This window comes from Pogona vitticeps, chromosome 3, assembly GCF_051106095.1.
Source record: "Pogona vitticeps strain Pit_001003342236 chromosome 3, PviZW2.1, whole genome shotgun sequence".
NCBI lineage: Eukaryota > Metazoa > Chordata > Lepidosauria > Squamata > Agamidae > Pogona > Pogona vitticeps.
Genome location: NC_135785.1, coordinates 53,170,007 through 53,196,673, shown reverse-complemented (window position 1 = coordinate 53,196,673; position 26,667 = coordinate 53,170,007). Strand labels below are relative to the sequence as shown.

General features: G+C 42.7%; 1 protein-coding gene across 6 annotated transcripts in view; it reads right to left on the bottom strand.

The window, feature by feature from the left end:
- The window catches only part of ARMH3 (armadillo like helical domain containing 3), a 169,181-nt gene that overhangs the window by 79,241 nt on the left and 63,273 nt on the right, over nt 1-26,667 (bottom strand). For all 6 annotated transcript variants that reach the window (XM_020790836.3, XM_020790834.3, XM_020790839.3 and 3 more), the window contains 3 exons: nt 12,079-12,161; nt 10,253-10,379; nt 4,326-4,401 (listed from right to left, as the gene is read on the bottom strand). In XM_020790836.3, the coding sequence (XP_020646495.1) occupies nt 4,326-4,401; nt 10,253-10,379; nt 12,079-12,161 (286 nt within the window). The remainder of the gene's footprint in view (nt 1-4,325; nt 4,402-10,252; nt 10,380-12,078; nt 12,162-26,667) is intronic.

Sequence of the window (26,667 nt, the reverse complement as noted above, 5' to 3'; positions counted from 1 at the left end):
ACATGATCGCACCTAAACACCCTCTCTGCTGCCAAGCCTGGCTAGCTCCCTGGTTTAACCAGCAGCTGAGGGCCATGAAGTGTAATCAGAGAAGGCTAGAGAGTATTTGGAGAATGGCCCCAATGGAAATTAATTCAAAAACCGCCAGGATCACGCCTAACCTTTATCTAGTTAGGGCAAAGGTTGCTAGAAGAGCATTCTTTGCTGAGCGGATAAGCGAAGCTCACAACCAGTAGGCGGAGCCTTTCTGTATAGTACGCGATCTATCCAGAGTTTGCCATAGTGACAGGCCTCCCTCTAGTATCTCCTGTGACCAATTTGCGGCATTTTTAAAATCTAAAGTGGAGGCCATCCACCAGGACCTTGATCCCTTTCTACAGGCAGTAGATAGAGCTGAGATGTCCAGTGCATCGTCTTGCCCAGTGAGGTTAACTTGCTTTTAACCTGGGACATCCAGTGAGGTCGAAAGGGTCCTTGCTCGCTGTCGTGCCACCACCTCCTCTTTAGACCCTTGTCCGGCCTAGCCAAGCCGGTAACAACAGAATGGGCCACCGCAATAATTAATGGGTCTCTCCAGGAGGGCATGGTTCCTCCTGCCCTCAAGGAGACACTCATTAGGCCCATTAGAAAGAAACCTAATTTGGCGACAGACAAAATTGGAAATTATACGCTAGTCGCCAATGTTTCTTTCTTGAGTAAAGTGGTTGAGAGGGTGGTGGCCGAAAAGCTCCTGGGCCCTCCTGGAGGAAAGTGATGCCCTTGATCCATTCCAGTCGGGCCTCAGGCCGAGGCATGGTACAGAAACAGCATTGGTCGTCCTGCAGGATGACGTCCTAAGGGAGGCCAACAAGGGCAGTATGTCCTTGTTGGTCCTCCTCGATATCTCGGTGGCCTTTGATACCGTCAACCACGGTATCCTCCTGGGGCGGCTCTTCAAGTTGGGAACGGGTCGCCTCACTTTGGCATGGCTCCGTTCCTTCTTGGAGAACTGTCCCCAGAGAGTGCAGCTTGGCAAGATGACTTCCACCCCATTTACCTCACTGTCAGCACCACATAGCCAAATCAAATTGATTCCAAGGCTCTGTGGCACTCATGTGTTTAGTACATGATCCATTCAACCAGCACTCTGTTACACTACCAAAGAAATAGTGCTTTGTGTCTGGTGGTTGCTTTCCCATTGCCCAGAATGATAAATTACAGTAATTACTGTAACTGTCAAGGAGCCCATAAAAGAAACAGCAGTTAAGCTATTTCCCAATCACATACTTTCAATCTGCAAGCTTCCTTTAGGTAAAGGTAAAGGTTCCCCTTGACATTTAGTCCAGTCGTTTCCGACTCTAGGGCACAGTGCTCATCCCCGTTTCCAAGCCATAGAGCCAGCGTTTGTCTGAAGACAGTTTCTGTAGTCACGTGGCCAGTGCGACTAGATACGGAAAGCCGTTACCTTCCCACCGAGGTGGTACCTATTTATCTACTCACATTTTTACATGCTTTCGAACTGCTAAGTTGGAAGGTGCTGGGACAAGCGACGAGGCTTCCGAGGTTTAACCCACAGCACCACCACGTCCCTTAAGCATCCTTTACTTTGTTCCTTTTCCCTGTGTTAGAGACTCTTACATGCACATTTTTTCAAAGGATTCATAGACTAAAACAAGCTTAGGCTTTATTCTTTAAACATCTTTCGACCCATGACGTTCAGCTGCTACAGTTAGAGCAGTATCAGTCCCCAATGTCCACTTATCTCTGCTCATGAAAAATAAAGCAAATCTCACAGAACCAGTACATAAGGACATGAAGCTTACAGGTTTGCAGAGAACAACTTGTATGATGGTGCTTTACAGATACAAAGTTACTTGAAAAAACACAACTGGAATTTGCTTTCCATAAACTTTTTTCAAAAGCAAGGAATCTGGCTTATGTTCTTTTTCCCTCTGATTCAAACAGCTGCTCTTAGACAGTAGAACACAGATTTGTATTCTCAAAGGCTTTCAGGGCTGGGATCCAATGGTTGTAGGTTTTTCAGGCTGTTTGACCATGTTCTGGAGGTTTTCTTCCTAATGTTTTGCCAGTCTCTGTGGCCAGCATCTTCAGAGGACAGGAGTTAGAACTCTGTATTCCGTCTACTCAACCATCTCACACACTACACCAGAACACAGACAGAGTTCTAACTCCTGTCCTCTGAAGATGCCGGCCACAGAGACTGGTGAACCCTTAAGAAGAAAAACCTCCAGAACATGGCCAAACAACCTGAAAAACCTACAACAACCATCAAAACACAGATTACCGTATTTGCTGGCGTATAAGATGACTTTTTGGCCCAAAAAAACATGTCTCCAAATGTGGGGGTCATCTTATATGCCGGGTTCACTTCAGTTGGGCCAGGAAGGAGTTGCCGCCATTGAGTGAGTGACACGGGGCCACGCCGGTCGGCGAGAAAGGCAGGCGGGCAGGCAGGTGGTCCGTCCAGACGGAGGGAGGGAAGCAGAGCCGGCCACGCCTGAGAGGCCAGAGCCCGCTGCTGGACAGCCGCTTCCCCTCCTCCTCCTCTGCCGCCGCCCGCTTCCCCTCCTCCTCGTCCTCCTTGCTGCTGAGCCAGCTGCCCGCTCACCCGCCCGCCGCCAGATAGCCGCTTCCTCCGCCCGGCCAGCCGCTTCCCCTCCTCGCCGCTGAGCCAGCTGCCCGTTTGCCCGGCTGCTTCCCCTTCTCCTCGCCCTCCTCGCTGCTGAGCCCGCTGCCCGCTCCCCACCTGCCACTGGATAGCCGCTTGCCCTCCTCCTCCTCCGCCGCCCACTTACCCTCCTCCTTCCCCTCCTTGCCGCTGAGCCAACTGCCTGCTTGCCCGCCGGATAGCCGCTTCCCCTCCTCCTCCGCTGCTGCCACCCAGCCAGCTGCTTCCCCTCCTCCTCACCCTCCTCGCCGCTGAGCCAGCTGCCCACTCGCCCGGCCGCTTCCCCTCCTCCTCACCCTCCTCGCCACTGAGCCAGCTGCCCGCTCCCCACCCGCTGCCAGATAGCCGCTTCCCCTCCTCCTCCTCCGCCGCCACCCACTTCCCCTCCTCCTCGGGCCTCGTCGCCGGCCATGAACTTCCAGGCCAGGCCCGGGCAGCCACCGCCACCACAGCAGAGCCACCCACTCTATATTTTGAGTGGAAATGTTGGGGGGGTCGTCTTATACTCCCAGTTGTCTTATACGCCAGCAAATACGGTATCTGCTACTTACATGTGGATTGTGTGTTTTCCTATTTTACACCTAGAAATCCAGCAATACTATTTCCAAATAGAAAGAATCAGCTCCTCTAGCTCTTTATCCAGAAAGACTGGTCTCCAGCAGTAGCTACTGCTGAAGAAAAAGTCAGGGGATCTAGTTCTCAAACAGCATCTCAGAACTGACACATTTCACACTTCAGTCACAATTTACTGGCTTCCCCCCCTGAGGAACAAATACTGTTCAGACTATAATATGCCTTTAAATGTCTTTTTTTTTAAAAAAAAAAAATGCCAATATATGTTACCCTTGAGGGAAGCTTCTAGGCTTCTCTCGAGGGCAACATTTTAGACTGGCATTTAAAAACTCAACATTCAGGGAATAACACAATATGCCTAAAGCCAGCTGCTGTTGGCTCCAGCACCCCATGTAAGTATCAAAAAATTTATGATTCTAAATTATACAGGAAAGCCAACTGGGCCTTCAACACCTCTGCCAGGAGAAACATGTATCGTTCCCCAAGGGTATCACGAAGATTAAGCCCACAGACACTTGCACACAGCTTTGAAAATGCAGTCCTAAGAATGTGCATTTCAAAATATACACTAAAATGTGTACACTTTGTGATTTAAGTCAGCTGGCAAAACATAATAAACAATCTTGGTTTAGGACAGTGATTCCCAACCTTGTGTAATCCAGGTGTTTGTGAACTGAAATTCCCAGAAGCTTTCACCACTAGCTGTGCTGGGCAGGATTTCCAAGAATGCCTGTGTTACCCATGGTTGGGAACCACTCGCAGAGAAGCAGTCATGTTAGATAGCAGCAGCAACAACAACAAACCAATGAAGTATCAATATTTTCAAGTTACAATATCTTTATAATAAATATCAAGTATCACAGAACTCCTACTGGTACACAGAATATCAAAAAAGATTTATGGGACTATAACTTCCAGAACCCCTGGGAAAATATAGAACAAGCTCTGTTGAAACATAATCCCAAACCACATTCTGTTGAGAAATCCAGTAATATAGCTTAATATAGAAATTTTAAATGAGCTTTGAGAAAAAAAAACTAACATATGAATAGACAATGCAAATATTTATGCTACAGAATCTCACCGTATGTTGACCAATGCATGAGTCACCTTGCTGGCTGGTTCTTTCCACTGGCCAGCATTAGTGGACAGCCTCAAAACTGAAAAAGAAGAGACCAAAACAGAGTTATATTATGTGGTACCCATTTCACAACAGTTTCAAGCTATTCATTTGCTAAGTAAATTATTGGAAAATAAAGAAATAATCTTAGATTATGTGTCATGCAGCCATCCAAATGTGAGTACCACATATGTCAAGGTAGGTATTTTTCACATTATAGACAGACATATAAGCTACTGCAAATGTAAACCATTACACCATCTTTCTAACAGTTTTTAAGAGTGGCATCTTTGAAAACAAATCCTGCCACCTTGAACGTGGCATGCACTTTCCTGCATGAACAGACTCGGAAAGAACACCATAATCTGAAAAGCTTTCCTGAAACTTTACTGTGCTGCTGCTATGATATACAAAACACAAATAAATGCTGGAAAGATTATTACTTATTTGGCATGTAGCAGGAACATTACAGGACCATAATTTTATTCTTCTGTTTTGTCCAGTTTTGAATAAGGACGTACATTCAATATTTCATTAACTGTTTTAATGTTTGGGATCACCTCTACCTAGTGAATCACATTTAAAACTGTCAATAATAGGCTTGCCTGAAGACCAAAAATGTAGAAGCCCAAGCAGTTTTAAGCTTGAAACATCAAAATATGATCTTCATTAGAACATAACAACTGGTGAAACTACAAAGATTTTAACTTAAGGTTACATTGACATATATGCTAGCTTTCACACATCCAACCTCCCTATCTCAGATACAGTACAAAATAGTTCTTTTCTACTTAGCCTACTCTTTAAATATTTCTTCCATTTCATGATACAATTTCTCTCTCCCCCCCAAAAAAATTCTAGCCCACTCTTAAAATATGACCTCCCCCCAGATACAATTTAATTCTCTTCTTTTTCTTCAGCTCTCACTTCTTTTCATACCTATTGCAGCCTTTTTTTGGATTGGCTCTCCTCCTTCTTTCTTCCAGCCAATCACCTTATTTATGTTATTGCTGAGTGAACTTCGTGCGTTTCATCACAATGTTCCTGACTTTTATTGTAAAAACTTGCTACTTTATCCATACTGCACACCATGATCTGTATTGATGACTTTTCTAACATTTTATGTTTTTGCATCTCAGATTTCTTAGTATTTATTATTTATTTATTTATTGGACTTATATACCGCCCCATAGCGCTACAAGCACTCTCCGGGCGGTTTACAATTTTTAATTATACAGGCTACACATTGCCCCCCCCCCCAGCAAGCTGGGTACTCATTTTACCGACCTCGGAAGGATGGAAGGCTGAGTCAACCTTGACTCAGTATGGCAGTGGTACATTTACAACAGGAAAAGAAAGCAATGGACTGCTCCTTTATATTCAGTGATTGCAGACTCACTAATACACTCTTTGATCATATCTATACACTAGTCATTCCATGTCTCTCTCTCTCTCTTCTTTATCCTTCTATTACTCTATGGCAAAGGCAGGTGCTCAACATTATTGGATGTATTAACTGGACGTATTGATGTTTAATCTGTGTACCCTTATGCCCATCTGCCCTCTCGGGTATCCCAGCAGCAAGCAGCAGCAATCGTATACATTTCTATCTTCACTTGGCTACTGCATCAAGAATGAAAAAATAAGATAAGGAAGTCCAGTCACACAGTACCTAGTGTAGAGCACTGGTTCTTAACCTTGGGTTACTCAGGAGTTTTGGACTGCAACTCCCAGAAGCCTTCACCACCAGCTGTCCTGACTGGGGTTTCTGGGAGTTGCAGTTCAAAAACATCTGAGTAACAAAGGTTAAGAACCACTGGTGTAGAGCATGGGGGTGTCCTTTGCAATGCTGATGTAAGTACCACTCTATAATTTAGCTCTAAGCTCATGCATGCATTCTCTTGTCACTCTGCCCTGAGGGAGAAATCTAGGAATTCAGCTACATGGCAATCACCCAACAGACATAGCACTTCTTTAAGTGTCACTCCTTTACATTCTTCTTTAAATTAAATGGGAGGAGCTGGGGGGGAAGGAGAGCAGGCAAGAGCAGGGACTGGAAAAAAACAGAGGAAGCCTGGTAGAAGAAAGATAGCAAGGTATTAGAAGTTCACACATCCGTTGCCTTTCTTTCTGCAAATGGTGCTCTTCAGAAGTGAACGTTAAACACACACACACACACACACACACACACACACACACACACACACACACACACACACACACAGAGCATATCACTCTGGACAATGTGGAAGTACAGTATGTTTCATTATTCTTCGTACAGTTACTTGAAACTTCTGATTAATGTATTTTTTTAAACCTCCACCAGGTTTTTTTTCTCACCTTCCTAAAGTCTTCTGGCCTCATGCTCAATGATACTTTGCCAAGCATTCTCCATGCCTCTATGAAGCTGGGACTATCAACTCTGGTGCCCCACTGACTTGTAACATTGTTTGCTATCTCTGCTGCTCCTTCAGTTACTCAGTACTGATTGTGATTCTCTGCCCTTATTAAAGTAACTAAACATAGCTGAACTTAAAGTTCATGAATGATATGAGTTTCATTTATATATTATGATACACTGTATTAGTAAATTAAAAATACATCTTTTAAAGCTATAACAAGTGAGTTGTGGTGAGAATTTTTCTCTCATACCCAAATTGTACCATACAAATTACAAAAGGAAGTATAAAATAAATACTGTTGTTTTGTGCTGCCAAGTAACTTCTGATCTGAAGCAACTCTATGAATGAATGACCTCTAAAAACATCAATTCCAGTCTGGGTTCAGGCTGCGTCAGGATATGGAGATGGAATTGGTCACCCTGCAAAATGACTTTCTGAGGGAGACTGACAGGGACAAAGTATCCTTATTGGTCCTCCTTGACCTGTAAGCAGCCTTCGATACTGTCAACCACGGTATCTTCCTGGGGAGGCTCTCTGGGTTGGGGATCAGTGGTCTGAATTTGTCCTGGTTCCAGTCCTTCCTACAGGACTACCCTCAGAGACTGCAGCTTGAGATGATGTCCAGATTGGGGAGAGGGCTCCCTCTCATTTAGGGGGGCTACTCTCTCTGCTAAGGATAAGGTTCACAGTTTGGGTGTTCTTTCTTCTCAACCCAGTGTTATCAATGGAATCTCAGGTAGCGTCTGTGGTCTCTGTTCTGCCTTCTTCCATCTTAGGCAGATTGCCCAGCAATGTCCTTCCTTGACATCGGGTCACTCACCACACTTTTCTATGCACTGGTAGTCTCAACATTAGACTACTACAATGCTCTCTGTATGGAGCTGCCTATGAAGTTGTTATGGAAACTTCAGCAGGTCCAGAATATGGTGATCAGATTATTGGCTGCGGTGGAAAAATACCATCATATCTCCCAACTCTGGCTGCCTTGCCCTGGTTATCTGTTCGTTTCTGTGCCACTTCAAGGTGATGACTTATAAATCTCTAAACGGTTTGGACCTCGATACCTGGAAGAACGTCTGCTTCCAATGAGATCTACCCATTCTACATATTCTCCCAGGCAGGGGAGTTGATAATATTGACCCAGAGAGAGGCCCGGAAGGAGACGACCAGGAACCAGGCCATCTTGGCAGTTGCCCCTTGTCTTTGGAACGAGCTCCCACCTGAAATCTGCCTGGCCCCTTCACTGGGGAGCTTTAAACGATTTGAAAACACGCCTTTTAAGGTAAGCCTTCCTGGAGTATTCAGCATGTGGTAGTTTCAGCATTACATACTACCTGTTCCATCATCTTGTTTTTAAACTCCCCTATCACTTTTTAGATTTTACTTTGTTACTAGTATGATAGTTGATGTCTAATTTTATTTTTGATTGTTGTTATGTTCACTGTTTTTTATTATTGTTTACTGTATTTTTCATTGTAAACCACTCAGAGTGGCTGTGGCAGCCAGAAGGCCGGTGTAAAGGTCAAATAAATAAATAAATGATTATGTGATCGCTGAGCAGCCGACAAATATGAAAACTGGCCCCCAGACCTATGGAAGTTGCTGAGCACATATGTACATACATGCAAGAGAGAATGAATGGCTAAATGAAAAAATGAATGGTGCATAGCACATGTATTGAAGGGGATGAACAGTCAGGCTGTGTGGGAGGGGAGTGAATAAGTTTGTGTGAAGACTGAATGTATGAGTAATAACAAATGAATAATGTACAAAATGAGAAAGCATGAGGAAAAAGAGGAGTGCCAGAGAGAGAATATAGCTCTAGATATATATAGGCATCCTTCAGTCTCAAGAGACTATGGTAACGTGCTCCGTATGGAGGACTTGGAACAGCGTCTAGTGTCACTGAAAAGGCCAATTTGAGAGTGAGAGCCCTTCCACACTGGAGACAAATACAATCTGTCCCCTGTCCAGCTCCCTGGTTTTGCTGGTTTCGGGACTACCTCTTTGCCTCAGCCTGCTGGACAAGGATCTCTTCAAATTGGGAGAGGCCATGATGCAATGCCTGCCTCCAGGCTGAACGCTCAGATGTCAAGGTTTCCTATCTGTTGAGATCCATTCCTAAGCCTTTCAGATCCCGCTTGCAGATATCCTTGTAGCGCAGCTGTGGTTTCCCTCTGGGGTGATTTCCCTGCACTAATTCTCCATACAGGAGATCTTTTGGAATCCAAACATCAGCCATTCTCACAACATGCCCAAGCCAACATAGACTTTGCTGTTCCAGTAATGTATACATGCTAAAAATTCCAGCTTATTCTAGGACTACTCTATTTGGAACTCTGTCCTGCCAGGTGATACCAAAAATGCGTTTGAGACGTGTTCAGCTTCCTCTCCTGCCATGCACAAAGGATCCAGGACTCACTGCAGTACAGGAGTATGCTCAGGACACAGGCTCTACAGACATGGATCTTGGTATATGCCATCAGCTTTTTGTTAAGCCATACTCTATTTGTGAATCTAGAGAACATGGTAGCTGCTTTGCCAATGCGTTTATCCAGCTCGACGTTTAGAGAGTGTCAGAGATTGTTGAGCCAAGGTACTGAAATCATTTTTAGCCCTTTCAGTTTTGACTTTGTCCACCAATAATAAGCCAACTCAAACCACTTTTTGGCCACAATCCCCAGGAAATTCTAGCCTTGACATTTACAAGGTTGTGCACACTCCTATTCTATAGCATTTCACTGCATTGATCTAGATCCTCATTGCCTCATCTCCAAGCCCAAGGATTTTTTGTCTGTGTCATTATTGAAAAAAGTATAGCTGGGACTGTTCCCTGATTGCACCTGAAGCACAACCTAGTTCTGCTGATGTTTTCAGGCCCACGTGCTACTTCTTCTGTGTATCAGGTTTCTTGTTATGTATCCATCAAATGTTCCCCCTACTCTGCCTCTACAGTGCTGGCTTGGTTCCTGCTGCTGATTGGCTCTGGGGGCGTGCTTGCTCTCTGACCTGAGACTAAGGAATGTTTTCCCAGCTGGCAACACTCTGCACACAGCAGGCTGGCTCTAAATGAGGGCACGGTGTTTCTTGCAGCCATTTAAATATGTGTCCAGGAACAGCAACAAACACACTTTCACGTACACAGCAGTAAACAAGGTGATCATTCTCTACTAAACAATGTTGTTTCTGTAAGTTTGGTCTTGAAGGAAAGCTGCCTTCAAAATGTCTTTCACTAGAAAGAAGGAAGCTCTACCCTTTCAAGATGCATTATTTTGCATTCATGTGCTGATCTACAGCTTTACTGTAAGTATGCAGGCTGACCAGCAATCACATACAATTCTCTCTCTCTCTCTCTCTCTCTCTCTCACACACACACACACACAGAGAGAGAGAGAGAGAGAGAGGGGGGGGGGACAGAGAGACAGAGAGCTTCTTTCTCATGTACATTTAATTTGTCAACTGAAAACCAAGTTCTCCAATACTACTTACCCATGGAATACAAATTATCAAAACTCTGGTGCATCCTGATGATTTCATAGTATAGCTCATCATAGCTACTAGGAGTTGGAAGGAACGTATCTCCATAAGTGATGAACATATTAAACAGGTTTACCACCTTTAAAAACAAAAGACTATAACAATTACAACAGAAAAACTTATACAGAAGAGATAAGTATCATAAGCCCTAAAATTAATGAAGCGGTCACTTTGTTTTTGTAGATGAAATTGTTTTTGTCGTTTGGTCGTGTCCGACTCTTCGTGACCCCATGGACCAGAGCATGCCAGGCCCTCCTGTCTTCGTAGATGAAATAGTCTGACCATAAATACAGTCACTATTTTTTCTTTACCTAGAAAAAACAGTGCTTTGTGATGCTCAGATAGTATCAGTTGCTGTCAGCAATAGGTATGGGGTTTTAAAAGGAACATTTAAAGAGCCTGAACCATCCATGACAAGTGTGTCTGAAAATCCCTGCTATACAGGACCTTGAGGTGTCATTACAGAGAGGGGAAAGGAGAGGCAAATAATAAATTAGGAGAATGAGGTAGGCTGTTCAAGCCTCCAACAACTCATATTAAGTATCCTCATATTAAGAAATGGATTTGACAGATGAATGTTGTGAGGAAAGAGTGAAGAACCTTTGGCCCTCCAGATGTTTTGGACTACAAGTTCCATAATGCTTTCTCATTGGATATGATAGATCAGGGGTGAGGGAACTTTTTAACCTTTTACCCCCCCCAAAAAAAAATTTATATACACCGACATTACCCCCTTGATTTGAAAGGAAGGAAATCATACATTATTTGAATTCAAAATCTTATTGAATCTATTCAAAATTACTTTGAAAGCTTCAACTTACTTGAAAACTTCAGGTTTTGGAGAAATGATGTTGCTTCATATTGGATATGAGAGCATCAATATTGGGGCTCTGCTCATCCTCATTACCCCCAGGATTTTCATTTTTACCCCATTTGGGGTAATTTACCCCTGTTCCCTGACCACTGTGATAGATGAACTTCAAACCACCTGGAAATCCAAAAGCTCACCACATCCCCATTGTAAAGTTTCAAAAACATCCCTGTTTGTATGAGAATGTTTCAGTAGCAAAGAAAGAGAAAATATCATATTTCTCACTCTCCAGAATCTTCCTCTACTGTACGAATAACTAGCCAGTATTCAGATTCCAGTAGATAGCAGGGCTAGAAAGTTGAGCCTTCTAGCAATAGACAGAACTGCAGCACAATTTTCATTCCCAGTTCAGAGGCCTAAATAGCACTACAAAGTTCCTTCAGGCTAGTTGAGGCCCTGGAAAGATCTGTCCTCTTTAGATTTGGGGATACCAATGCAACATTTCTTTCTTTTTTCAGATTTCACTTGTTTACAGATCTGTAGTTCAACGAAGAACATAATACAAAGGAGCATTTGATCCTCGCCTATATGAAACAGCTTGCCCCAATATTTAAGAGCTACAAATAAATACCCAGATACAGCAAACTTTCTTAAATTCATCTCCATCTTACATCTGCATTGTTTGTGCCTAATCTGGCTACATAGAAAAACAGAGCTTCAATTGAGAAAATGATTCCCTATAGTACCTACAATATACTCTTTATCCATTTTTCCCAAGGCAAATACAGTTCCACCAACTCTATTCATTTTATTTTAAATTCAATGTTAATTATATATTGCAGACCACTTTAGGATTGTTTTGATGAAAAGCCTTATAAAAATGTCTGAATAAATATATGAAATAAATACATTTACTTTAAAAGAAATGATGTCCCTGCCTTCTCTGAAAACAAAAATGGACACTTACCATAAGAGCCAAAGTGAAGATGTTGTGTTTTGCCAGCAAAGTAGTCTCATTGGACATGAGGAACTTCAATAGATTAATCAGAGCTGAGAAAGTAATGAAAAGAGGCTTTTTGAATACAGCTGCATTTTCATAAGCAGATACTTGCCCAAAGTATAAAAAGGAAGCACATGTCAATTAATTAGAATTCTGCTCCTCACAGATAAGCAGCCTTGAGAATTGAAGGCCTGCCCTCGTCAGATTTATCAAGCCTGTTCAGTTTGAGGTAGAATCACCTGCCACTCAAGTCAAATGACACAGAAGGTGGTTTTTTTTTTCTTACTTGTCAGCACCTTAGGTGGTATCCAGAGCCTGGGAAATCACCTGTCTCAGCTTCACATACTGTTATCGCAGGAGCCCCAAGAGTCAATCTGTCACTGCTGCTTATGATACACAAAGCAGAACCAGGTATGAGGCAGCTCTATAATAGCTTCACAATGGCACACATAACACTCAAACAGAAGTGGTACACTGTGTCATGTCACTTAGGCCAGGGTATGTCATATCACACTCCCTTTATAAGTGCTGCTTGGAAACAAAAGTACTTTATCCACTGGATTCGGCACCCCTCTTTTACAGTGACACTCTCTCACATCAATAGCAAACAGGACAGTAATTAAAAGAAAGTATAGATCACACATGCCTTATAAGGAATTCCTGCATTCTGAATACTGCCCAAAAAGTGTATGTATTTGACAGCATCATAATTATAACTTCTATTCTGTTTAAAGATTTTTGGGGGCATGCAAAACAAAATTTCTGCCTCTGATCTAAGAATGATTTTTCTGCTCTGAAGCAAGATGTAAATAAGGCAGTTCTAAAACCCAATTCCTAAGCAGAATTTTCACAGTCAAGAAGCTACAAAAACAAGTTTCTGTCACAGGCTCTTGATAGTTCTCTAGCTTGATCGGCTTAATGTCAGCCTACAAGCTTAATTTTAGAGCTGCAGTTTGAGTTTTATTGGAACAGCAGTTCTAGTTATGGAAACACTGCTGTGTAAAAAAGCAACATACTCTACTATGCACTAGTTGGCAACCTTCATGTGATCAGGACACCAACCTGGGACAACAGCAATCTGACAAGACCCAGAAGAACAGACCAATTACGTCAGCTCATCAACCATCTGGAGACCTTGATCAGGGTGAATGTTTAAAGTGAATTACACAAATGAAAGTTCTAATGGGTTACACAAGAGGGCAGCCCAATTTAATATTATGGCAAGTAGGGGGAAAAAATTAAGAACAGACAAGGTAATGGAGAGGACTTCTGCTCCTATTTGGAAGTGCATTGATCTATTTAGAACAGATTTCATCCACTGTTTAATGACAGCATAAGTGACATTAGAAAATTTTAAAAAAGGAAAAGGAAGGAAAAGAAAAGAAGAAAAAAGGAAAAAATAACCAGTCGTGACAGTAAGAGTTATTGGATCCCCTTCTCCTTCACAGATACCTAGCATAATGGACATTAATCAAAATTTTCTTTAAATATTATTACCAGATAGGAAATACTCTGCAACACATGACTTGCTTGTGAGTATTAGTACAAATGTACACCTCTCTGCAAACATTTTTAAAAGTCCTACATATCTTGTCCTATTTAGAGCACAGAATCCTCAACACTGCACACACTCTCCTCAGGCAATTCACTCAGCTCTTTATGAGCTGTGTCCTTCTACCTTAAGTGCACAGCTTTATTTGATAGTGCTATGATGAGTTATGCTTTTAGGACTGCAGACAGGCCTTTAATGCCACACTGATTCAGCTCAGAAGGGACTACCCATATAGTGCTGAGAGGCATGAGCCTCCAGAGCAAAGCAACAGCATCAAATGGGTTCTTCACAGAGCAGAGATGCAGTCAGGCCATGTTTCCAAGGTAACTAAGCCTCCATGGCAAATGTCACTGTCCAAGGCAATCACTGCTCCGGACTAAGACAGCTGCCCTGAGTCTCTGTGATGGCAGAGGGACTTCTCACACTAACAGCAATAATGTGCTTTTACTCGTTGTCCAGGCTTTAAGAAATTCCTCAGCAGAATCATTGGCTCAAGTGCTTAGAATACTATATGACACTCTGTGGAAACTGTCACCTATCTTTGGCTTACCAACACTTGTCCGGGGGGGGGGGGACTCCTCCTGACTTAGCTGCAGTTGTCATATCAAATTGTTTCAGTTTAGTGAGGATTCATTTTCACTGTCCAGTGAGTCTTTCACAAAAGCAGGTGTGTAGTTCCTGGTAACAGTTCTTAGAGTAGGATTTAAATTACCCATTCTTGCTGACTCGAATTAAAGACCTATGCAGTATTTCTCCCATAGCAGCTAACTAGATCCCCTTGCTAGTGCAAAGGTAGGACAAAGTGGGGCACTCCAGATGCTGCTAGCCTACAGCATCCCTTACCACTTGCTACACTGGTGAGGGCTGATGGGAGTTTTAGTCCAACAAAATCTGTAGAGACACAGTTTACAAATCCCTGCCCTGTGCTTTTACCCCAGCAACATGCAAGAAGTGGGAGAAATAAAGCCTCTCTCCACTTTTTAAAAGTCTGCCTTTTGTTCTATCTACCCAGAATCTGCAATAAATAATGTTAACGTGCTTCAACACAGAACAAAAAATTCACCAACTACAGTGGTGCCTCGCTAGACAGTTATCCCGCATGATAGTTTTTTTGCTAGACATTGACTTTTTGTGACCGCTATAGCGATTTGCAAAACAGTGATTGCTATGGGGGAATTTCACTGGTCCCTGTTTCGCAAACCAATTTTCGCTAGACAACGATTTTGACAGCTCCGTCCGTGCTTGCAAAACGGGTGTTTTCAGGACCTAAGCTTCGCAAGACAGTTATTTAAACTGCTAATCAGTGGTTCGCAAAGCGGCTTTCCTATGGCCGATCTTCACTAGACAACGATGATTCTTCCCCATTGGAACGCATTAAACAGGTTTCAATGCATTGCAATGAGGAAATGCTTTTTGCTAGACAATGATTTTGCTAAACAGCAATTTCACTGGAATGGATTATCATCGTCTAGCGAGGCACCACTGTAGTTGCAAGAGCTAGGGTTTATGTGTTTTTTTGCTTGTACTATTCATGTGAAGCCTGTATTTTGGGCTTAAGTTGAAGAACAGATAGAGCTTTTCACAACAAGAAAAGAGCCATTACTCAATTTATACATGTCAAGTCTTTTAAAATATATGTCCGTTTCAACCTTCCAGCCAACAGGCACTGAGAAAATACCACAAAACAGATGGCCGGGAAGCAATAAATACAAATGATTAATATAGAACGTTGACAAACAATAACACAAAAGAGTAAAATTTCACTAGTTTTTCTGGGCTGCCTGAAATACATGACATGATGCTGCAAAAATATTCACCTGTCATATTCAAAAAAAAAAAAATAAAATCAAGTCTTATTTTGGTTCCCAGAAACGTAACTCCAACAGCTGACCACTCGGCAGCCAAAGAACAAAAGGAGACAGCATTTGAGACTAACACTACTATGCTTTACTCAACCTTTGTTCTGTATTTTAACCATGTTCGAGGGACTCTTCCATGAGATGCTATGCTGGCACTTGAACTTCTACCACTTGTACCCCTTAAACTCTTTTAAGACAAAGCAAACTACAGAACTCAACACAGAAGTTACAACAGGAGGCTGTGCTTGCAACTGACAGTTTGGACATCGTGTTTACCAGCCCTGATTTTAGTACTCACTTAATTTTCTCTCCCTGATATAAATACAACCGAAGAATAAAGTATCAGACAACCTGTTTTAAGCTCTTTTCAAGATACTTTTTTCAAAACTGGAATTGCTAAAAATGGTATGGCTCCTCAGCTTGAACTACCTTCAAATAGACACTTCTTGTGCTTAGGCAGAGCATGCACATAAGCATGAACTAGTTGTCAGGAGATTAAAACTCAGAACAGAAACACTATGGTTCTTTTCCTTTTTTCCATTCCCTGGGAAAAGCAATAGTGTTCCCTGGCCAACAACTCGCTCTTCCCATTTTGCAGATCCAGGACTCACCCTCAAACTGAAATGAATTCAACACCACCATCCCTGTTAAAACAAAACCACTGATCTGCTTACATAAAAGCCTCAATGAAAAAAAAGGCTCTGGTCAATTAAAATAAAACAGAATTGATGACAGTATGTTCACCAAGGAACTTACCACTTTTTTTCTCCCCTAACCACATTAAAACTTCAGAATTTATGTAAGTTTATAAAACACTGGCCAGGTTGAAGGACATTCAGCAACCTTTCTGCAGTTCCATGAAATATGCTAAAAAGTGTAACAGTTGTACTGAGCCTTAGGCATAACATATGCAAACAATTCAAGTACAGTATTGCATGTTGTGCCCAGTTCCAGTAACAACCTTTTCAACTCCTTCATGGCACCCAAGAAAGAATGATGTTTTGTCTCCTTATTGCAAAATCAGAAGCAGTTCTACCTCCTGAGTTCTTATTCTTACAGATGCCCCATTTCTTGAGACAAGAAAAGAGGAAGAAAAGATCAGAAAACTGGTTCTTAAGTGGAATTCTACCAAATCTGTGACTGAAAATGGAAGATCATGTTGTTCCTTATTCAAGGAAGTGCTTATAATTTAAATCAAAGAAGCCTCCCCAGATTTCTTCCATTTCCTATTTAGTGGTACAGTTTCAGCTATGAAAAAAACAAAGAAAAGAAAGGAGGACCTTCACAGCTGATGTTGTACACACTTCTTTTTAAGGTAAATAGTAACAAACAAGTAAATGATCCATAAATTGGAAACACCTGGCTACAAGTGAAGGGGCCAGTGATAGGTCAGGAACATGGGCAACTGTATGTTAATGAAGACCGAAGCCCCTGACCTTAAGATGAGTTCCTAGAACCGGTAGCTTTTGCACTGAGCTGTGGTCACCTCATGGGCTTGTAACCTGCAGCTGAATCACTGCTGAAAAAAGCATCATATGAGTGCTGGTGAGCATACCTTCTGAAACAGCTGTGCATACAGATGCAAAAGGCAACAGAAGTTTTGAACCTTATGGTTCCCCTCTCAACCAAAGTTAAAACAAGAGTCTGGTAATGATTTCAAATCCTAACTAAGACACAAGTTTATTTAGCCTTACTCACAATTTGTATTATTGAAAATATAACCATATTTGAGTAGGTAAGGGGAATGTATTGTTGAGCAGAGATGAGTTGACAATACTTGTTTCCCCTTCACAGCCTCCACAGTAAAATAAATTCAAACGTTAGACATAAACAGGCCTCTGAAGAAAGGTGACAGCATTCAACAGATAATTAATTCCTGAACCTGACCATGAGATGTGAGCAGCAATCTGTTGGCATGTCAATTCAAGAACAGAAGAATGAATAGCAATTAAGACCAACAGCTCTGAAAACTGGGAAAGGTTAATTATGCAATCAATTAACTAATTATGAGGAACTGCTCATTTAACACCTTCCACTTGCAGGCTTCTCAATGAGGAATTCCCACTAAAATCTGCCTCTGTATGGAGACAAATTGGAGAGGACTCAGAAGAGAGCAGTAGAGACTGTAAAGGGATTGTTTAGAAAGGAAGGCATATGAGACAAGGTCGAAGAAACCAGACACATAATAAAAAGGCATGAAGTTAGGAAAGAGAGACAGGAGAACATTTTAATGTTTATATAAATGTATACTCACACAAAAGGCTGCTGTAAAAGAAAAATAAACCAACTGCTATCTATAGCCAAAGACAGAGCAATGGAAATGGACTAAACAGAATTCTTCCACTTATGGGTGCTTGACCAGACTGATAGTGCCCTCCTCATTATAATTAATTTATATAAATTATGCTGACAACTTCCAGGGCTAGCTCAGCCAAGTCTGCCACAGTGCACTTCTAGCTCGTAGATAAAACATGGCAGAGATTATTTCTGTAGTGCCCAGTGTACTAAGGAGAAACCCAAGCAGTGAAGCCAGCACAAATAACTGTGCATTCCCCTTGGAAGGCCATTAAGTCAACTGCATAAATAATAGCAAGCAAACTGAACAAATGTTGGCCAGACTCCCCCATTTGGATCTAAGTTCTAGAGATAACTCATTTTATCAGTTCAATGCACTGGGCAAGCCCTTTGTGGACAGCTGCATTTTCCAAACAAGGAAACTAGAGTAGGTCTAAGTCATTAATAGTGATAAAACTCAGTTTATTTTTTTTAACTCCACCACCTACACATCACATTTGTCACTGACTGTCTTAGCAAGTGTCATAAATGTCTTAATAACAGTTCTTGAAAGCAACTAGCTCCAGGAAATAATCAATCTACCAGGGGAATACTGAGGGGTTGTTTTCAGGCAGCAGAAATCAGTCACAGTCACAAGCAAAGTGCTACACAACAACAATGAAACCCTATTTGCCAAGAGAAAAGATTATTTACAAATTAGCTTTGACAGGAAAGTTATTAGCAGCATTCCCAAGAGAGAGAGAGAGCCTTGTGGATTCAGTGTACATCCTAGAAATAGCTACTAATTTCTTGCAAATAAACACACCAAACCTCCCTGAGGCATAGTCTATCCCAGAATCCATGGACATAGCAGCCAATTACCTAGGGACACTCCTGGCACTGCCAGGCTCACTGTCAGTCAGTCAAGCAAGCAAAATGATTTCACCGAAGGGGAACTAGGGAATATATTTTAAAAACAGAAGAAGATCCTACAAGCAAAAGCAGAGATGTACTGGTCAGAAAATGCTACAAGAAAAAAAAGGCTCACTAAAAACTGTCACGTAGCTGGGAGAAATGGCCACACTATGATTCTGCCAACGCATGTAGAATGTTACTTTTCAGGGACTCCCTCAACCTTGTCAAAAGAAAAAGGAAAACTTCACCTCCCAATACAACTTTTTCTGAAGGTTCTTTTAAGTACTAACTTGTCGATAACTTCATATTGGATGTCCTTACTGCACACAACTTTGAGGCAGCTTCATGCAAACAGCTAATACTGTATAAAACACCGCTACACTGTATCATTTTTGTTTTCTACTGCTTCCTTCTGTCTTGGGCATAACTCATACACAAATGTGGCTGGAGGCAGACTAAGAAAATAGACTGGAAGTTCTGCTGACACAGCAACTACTCCACTGTAAATCACAAACACTATCCAGACTAGCCAAGATAGTTTCTGCAGTGATAAACAACACAAATGTATATAGTTAGCAGATAAAGATATTTAAACTTTTGGAGTAAGAGGTCTCCAAAGCAACTCATAATTTAAAAGCAAAAATTAAAACATTAGAGGAAATATATATACTTTATTTACTTGCTTAAAATTATTGCTTGGCACAGGTAACATATAGGTCAGAATTCTACTGACATTTGCGTAAGGTTTGTATAACTTCCCCCAATTAACTACATCTAACTGATGAGGTGGTGGGTTACCTCTCAGTCACATGCCTTGTCCCTGACTGTGAACTAAATGTGTCCTGGTATCTTGTCAATTACCCACAGAGAGTTACGTAAAACGTACATGAACATCAGTAGGGCCTGGCCATTGGCCAAAAAGGAGTTAGTAAAACAACCATTAATTCCCACTGTGATGTAGCAGATAAGGACTGGGACTCTGGAGACCAAGGTTCAAATACCCACTTGACCATGGAAACTCACAGGAGTATGGAACTGGTAAATCCACTCCTTAAATATCTCACCTTGAAAGCCCTATTCAAATCGCTGTGTTATGACTTAATGGCACAGAAAACACACAAAACAACCATAAATAAAAGCAATAAATCATCCAAAACAGAAGCACTATTCTTTTAAAAAAACTGATTCTACCCAGAGAAAGTATTGCAACCACACCACTGACCAGATACTAATTAGCTAATCTCTGAAGGCAAATGTACTGGAAGGATATCTAAATCAGATCTTAGAGATCAAGTTCAAACATACTCATCTTGATTCCAAGCTGTTTACTGCAACAAAGATTTTTTCAGATAAACATAATAAAGGAAAATAATAACAATAGAATAATAATCTAACTTAAAATGAATAATAGAACCATAAAAAGATGTGGGGGGAAAAGATAGGCAAAACTGCAAAATAAAGCATACAATATATCAAGGTAGATAAAATCAAATAAGATAACTATTAAAGTGTTAAAAGCAAATATGAAAAAAGAGAAGGAGAAATTGCTGTCGACATCAACAGACAATCACCCATGCGGCGAGGAAGCAGCCCGGGTAGGCGGGAAGGCAGCCCATCTAGGAGAAGGAAAACTCTGATTTCAAACCTCCACTGCCTTGTGGCTATATCCACTGATGGAAAAGGCTTCAGGAGTTAACCTCGAGGCAAAATCCGGAGCCGGAGTCCCGGAGGCAGTTTGTGTCATTTTGATGACTCCTGCGACATCGCTGGTACCAGTTGTATTGGCTCTTGCCTTTCCATTGTACTATCTCAGTGATGTGGAGAGGGGGGATTTGCTGCTTGGGTAACAGCCTATCCTCCATATTTTATCCAGGCTTCGTGCTATGGAGAGGACACTCCAGCTTCACATACAGCGTCGAAGTCCTCCATACAGAGCACGTTACCATAGTCTCTCGAGACTAAAGGATGCCTATGACTGTGCTCTGGAGAGGACACTCCAGCTTCGCATACAGCATCAAGGTCCTCCATACAGAGCACGTTACCATAGTCTCTCAAGACTCAAGGATGCCTATGAAGCACCAGACAACAAAGTATCATATGAATCAATTTCTCTTTTCTTCAACAGTCTTAGCAAGGCACAGCAATGACGATCTAGCTAGATCTTTAACTTTCTCTCCATATGCTTATTAGTTTACGCATACTCTCCCTTCTCTCTCCGTTCCCTTTGATAGAGCAGCTCTGCTTGTTTTCAATTACATGCCTAGGCAACCTTCAAGCTTACACTGAAGAAAGTAGGAAAAACCACTGGGCTAGTCAGGTAGAATCTAAACCAAATCCCTTATGAATACACGGTGGAAGTGAAGAACAGATTAAAGGAACTGGATTTGGTGGACAGAGTGCCTGAAGAACTTTGGATAGAGGCCCGTAACATTGTACAGGAGGGAGCAACAAAAACCATCCCAAAGAAAAGGAAATGCAAGAAAGCAAAGTGGCTGTCCAATGAGGCCTTACAAATAGCAGAGAAGAGAAGGGAAACAAAATGCAAGGGAGATAGGGAAAGTTACAGAAAATTGAATGCAGACTTCCAAAGAATACCAACAAGAGACCAGAGGGCCTTCTTAAACAAACAGTACAAAGAAACAGAGGAAAATAATAGAAAGGGAAAAAACAGAGATCTATTCCAGAAAATTGGAGACATTAAAGGAATGTTTTGTGCAAAGATGGACATGATAAAGGACAAAACTGGTAGGGATGTAAGAATACTCCAACTACCGTACAATTACACTCATTTCACTCGCTAGCAAGGTTATGCTCAAAATCCTACAAGGTAGGCTTCAGCAGTATATGGACCGAGAACTCCCAAAAGTACAAGCTGGATTTCGAAGGGGCAGAGGAACTAGAGACCAAATTGCTAACATGCGCTGGATTATGGAGAAAGCCAGAGAGTTCCAGAAAAAATCTACTTCTGCTTCACTGACTACGCAAAAGCCTTTGACTGTGTCAACAAAAAGAAACTATGGCAAGTCCTTAAAGAAATGGGACTGCCTGACTACCTTGTCTACCTCCTGAGAAATCTATATGTGGGGCAGGAAGCAACAGTTAGAACTGGATATGGAACAACTGATTGGTTCAAAATTGGGAAAGGAGTATGACAAGGCTCTATATTGTCTCCCTGCTTATTTAACTTATATGCAGAATACATCATGCAAAAGGCTGGACTGAAGGAATCCCAAACTCGAATTAAGATTGCCGGAAGAAATATCAACAACCTCAGATATGCAGATGATATTACTCTGGTGGCAGAAAGTCAGGAGGAATTAAAGAACCTCTTAATGAGGGTGAAGGAGGAGAGAGCAAAAAATGGTCTGAAGCTCAACATCAAAAAAGCTAAGATCATGGCCACTGGTCCCATCACCTCCTGGCAAATAGAAGGGGAAGATATGGAGGCAGTGACAGATTTTACCTTCTTGGGCTCCATGATTACTGCAGGTGGGAACAGCAGCCATGAAATTAAAAGATGCCTGCTTCTTGGGAGGAAAGAAATGACAAATCTAGACAGCATCTTAAATGGCAGAGGCATCACCTTGCCAACAAGGGTCCGCATAGTCAAAGCTATGGCTTTTCCAGTAGCTATGTATGGAAGTGAGAGTTGGACCATAAAGAAGGCTGCCTGCCGAAGAATTGATACTTTTGAATTGTGGTGCTGGAGGAGACTGCTGAGAGTCCCCTGGACTGCAAGGAGAACAAACCTATCCATTCTGCAGGATATCAACCCTGAGTGCTCATTGGAAGGACAGATCCTGAAGCTGAGGCTCCAATACTTTGTCCGCCTCATGAGAAGAGAAGACTCCCTGGAAAAGACCCTGATGCTGGGAAAGTGTGAGGGCATGAGAAGGGGACAACAGAGGATGAGATGATTGGACAGCGTCATCGAAGCTACCAATATAAATTTGACCAAACTCCAGGAAGCAGTGGAAGACAGGAAGGCCTGGCATGCTCTGGTCCATGGCGTCACGAAGAGTCTGACACAACTTAACGACTAAACAACAACAACAAAAGGCAATCTTTTGACAGCTAGCAGAAGGCTAAGACGTATCATCGCTCCATTGGATGAGTCTTCCAACAAGAATAGGCCAGAACCTCACAAACTTGACAGGCAAGAGAAACAGCCAGATCCTGAAGATCATAGACTCTAAAGCCCACAGAAGACGATGATATACAGTGGAACCTCGATTTACAAACATCCTTACCTATGAACATTTTGACTTACAAACGGTTCGGTTCGCAAAAATCTGCATCGACTTGCGAACGGAGCCTCGACCTATGAACGAAAAAAAGGCAGGGGGAAAGGGCGGGAAATTCAAATTTTCCCTGCGTTTTTTTCGTTCCATTCAAACCGTTGGTGGAGAAGAGGCTGCTCTTTCACCCCAATGGTTAGGAAAAGAGACCCCCAAGAGGTCTCAGATGGTGGCAGGGAAGCCCTGGGAGACTTCCCCGCCACCATCGGAGACCTTCTGGGGGTCCCCCACCACCATGATCGGCACCGCGATTGGACCCCCAGGAAAACGTTCAATGTGGAAGAGCATAGGACCATGATCAAGTTTCTGTTTCTTCAATGGAAAGGTGTAAAGCAGATCTATGATGAAATGTCACAAACTATGGATGACAGTGGCCCTTCATATGCAACAGTTAAACATTGGGTTGTCAATTTTAAAACTGACCATTTTGGTGTTGAAAGTGAGAAACGCAGTGGAAGGCCTGTTTCTGTCTCTGTGCCTTCAAATGTGAAAGCCATCCATTACATGATCATGGAGGATCGCCAAATATCAGCCAAAAGTATTGCTATATATCTGAGAATATCACGTGAGAGAGCTGGTGCCATTATCCACAATGACTTGGAAATGAGAAAGCTGGCAACAAAGTGAATCCCCAAACTTTTGACAACCGAAAAAAAAAGAGAAAACATGTGGTGTCATTGGTGGCTGTTTTGGAACATTTTGCAAGAAATGAGTCAGATTTCCTGGGCAAACTGGTAACTGGTGATGAGACATGGATCTACTGTTATGATCCTGAGACAAAGGAACAGTCTAAGGAATTGTAGTTGTCCCAGGCCAAAGAAGTTCTGAGTGCAAAGGTCGGTGCAGAAGCAAATGGTAACAGTTTTTTGGGATGAGAAGGGAGTTCTGCTTGTGGACTACCTCCAACAGGGTTCAGCCATCAATGAAAAATATTACTGTGCTTTATTGACAAAGTTGAGGAAAAACTAAGGAAAAACATCAAGGAAAGCTCTCCAAAGGTGTCATCCTGTTGCATGACAATGTCTCATCACACACTGCAGGTGAAACAATGGCAAAAGTGACCTCCTTAGGCTTTCAACTGATGCCCCATCCACCCTTCTCCTGACTTAGCTCCTTCTGACTATTATCTATTCCCCAAATTCAAGAAACACCTAAAGGGACAACGATTTGGGAGTGTTCTGGAGGCAACTAATGCTGCAAATGAGTGGTTACACCAGCAGTTGGAAGAATTTTATTTGCAGACACTTAAGAAGCTGCAGGACAGATGTCACAAGTGCATTAACTTCCTGGAGGAATATGTAGAATAGTGTAGCAGTTACAGCTTCCTAGCTCAATTTTCTCTGGGAAAGGCTCAATACTTATCAGCACCCTCTTGTATCTTGCAACATTCTGCCTCTTGCTGCCATTTCTACAGTATTCAAAGGAGACACTGATCTTCACAGCCGAAAATAGCTATTAGAGTTAATTAAAAAACAAACTTTAAAAAGATTTAAAGCAATGAATGGGTAACACAGCCATTGTCCAAACACTACCCTCATTTCTTGTGCAGAAGTACTTTGCACTGCATCTCACACCTAGTACTCTGTTTATTAAACACAAAACAAATGCCAGCTAATTAGAAAATCAAGTGAACAGATGCCAAGACAAATGTTTGAGAGGGCAATAAGATGGTATTTTAATGAATTTAGCAATCTCCCAAGAAAAAGAATGCTTTTATTCTTGCTGCTGGTTTGAGATTGATTTCATTATTCACCGTCTCTAACTATTGCTCTACTGTATGTATTTCATACCTTATAACAGGGGACTCAAACATGTGGCCCGGGGGCCATTTGCGGCCCTCCAGATAATAGTTTGTGGCCCCCGCCTTCCCTGCTCCCCCAAAGCGCCCACGCGTCCTCTGCTGTCAAGAGTCAAAAAAAGCATTGCCTCGCTCGCCGGCTATCTCCCAAGACAGCGCCTTTTGCACCCTCCATCCGGAAATGCAGCCTGCCAGCCAGAGTGCAAGAGGCGCTGTCTTGGGGGAGAGCCAGTGAGCAAGGCGCACTGCTGGCCCTTTTCCCTGAGAGTCCGAGCCACCGCTGAGCAATGCCTGAGAGCGAAGCTCACTCCCGGCCCATCTTCGAAGAGCGCCTCCAAGCCGCCAACAGCAGCTGCTGCTGCCACCTCTTCCAGGTAAGAGGCTCTCTGGCTCTCTTTCTCTCTTGGCACCCCCAGCACCAGCCCCGCCAGTGGCCGCCTCAGCACCCGGCTGTGCTTCCTCCTCCTCCTCCTGCTTCAGGTGCCTCAGCTCTGGAGGCTGCCTGGGCTGGCCTCGCAAAGTTTGCTCCTCTGTCGTGGTGGGGGTAGCTGCTGCTGAGTGCACAGTTTTTTGAGAGGGGTCCTTAAGGAGGTTGCCAGACCTCCATGTGTGTGCGTGTGCATCCGCGCGTGCACCTGTGGAGGACCCACCCCGTTCTGTTTAATTTCACGGGTACCGAAGGGGGCTTTTCTCCTTTGGCAAGGCAATTCTGTGAGGTTTTTTTTTTAATTTTATGTCATGCCCTCCCCCCCCCCCGCTAGGCGGTTGCCAGTGCTCCCTCCCTTCTCCGCTTCTTTGTCCTGTTGGTGGTGGTGGTAGTGAAGAAGGAGCTGGAGGGGGTCGTGGCCGGCGATGGGGGCTCGCACACCCCTCCTCCTCCTCCTCCTCGTAGTCCCAGCCAGACTAAGGAAACTCCTGGGTGGCCTCCTCAGGCTCTTGCTCCGCTTGGCAGGAAATCTGATGCGGCCCAGCCTCACCCAGACTCTGCCTCCAGCGGCCTCCAGGTAAATTGAGTTTGAGACCACTGCCTTATACAGTGGGGTCTCTACTTAAGAACTTAATCTGTATTGGAAGGTGGTTCTCAAGTGGAAAAGTTCTTATGTAGAATCTGCATTTCCCATAGGAATGCATTGAAAACCATTTAATCCGTATCTGCTCTTTTCCGTCCATAGAAACTAATGGGAAGCTGCTATTCCGCCTTCTACCACTAGAGGCGGATTTTTTTCTTTTTTTCCCCTTAGGTCAGGGAAGTGTTAAAAGCACTTCTGACAAAGCTAATTTTGAAGCAATGGACTGAAAACCAATTAATCCGTTCTGGCTGTTTTTTTTATGTAGAGGTGCGTTCGTACATTGAAGCATTAGTTCCCATAGGAACTAATGCAAAGCTGGTTAATACGTACTCTACCACTAGGGGGAGAACTTTTTTTTAACCCAAGATGACCTAAGGTTAAAAAAAGAGCAGGAAAGTTTTTTTTCCTGTTCTTATCTGGATTTTTGTTCTCAAGTAGAAGCAAAATTTAGCAAATGGAGCTGTTCTTAAGTGGAATTGTTCTTAAGTAGGGACGTTCTTAAGTAGAGACCCCACTGTAATGTACTTCACACAGCCAGAAAACCTTGCTTATTGTGAATTCTAAACTCTGTTGTGCCTCCTAATTTTAAAAAAATGGTATTTGTATGACACTTAGCCATACTTAATCACCATCCATACCCCCCTCTCTATACATACATATCAAATCAAGAGAAAAGCGTAAATTAGGAGGAAACGGAAAAGAAGAATGCAAAGACAAATGCAATATCAAAGCTTTGCCTGTATACCTTAAAGCCATGTAGGACCAGAAGGCAGAGCATCTCACAGGTGTC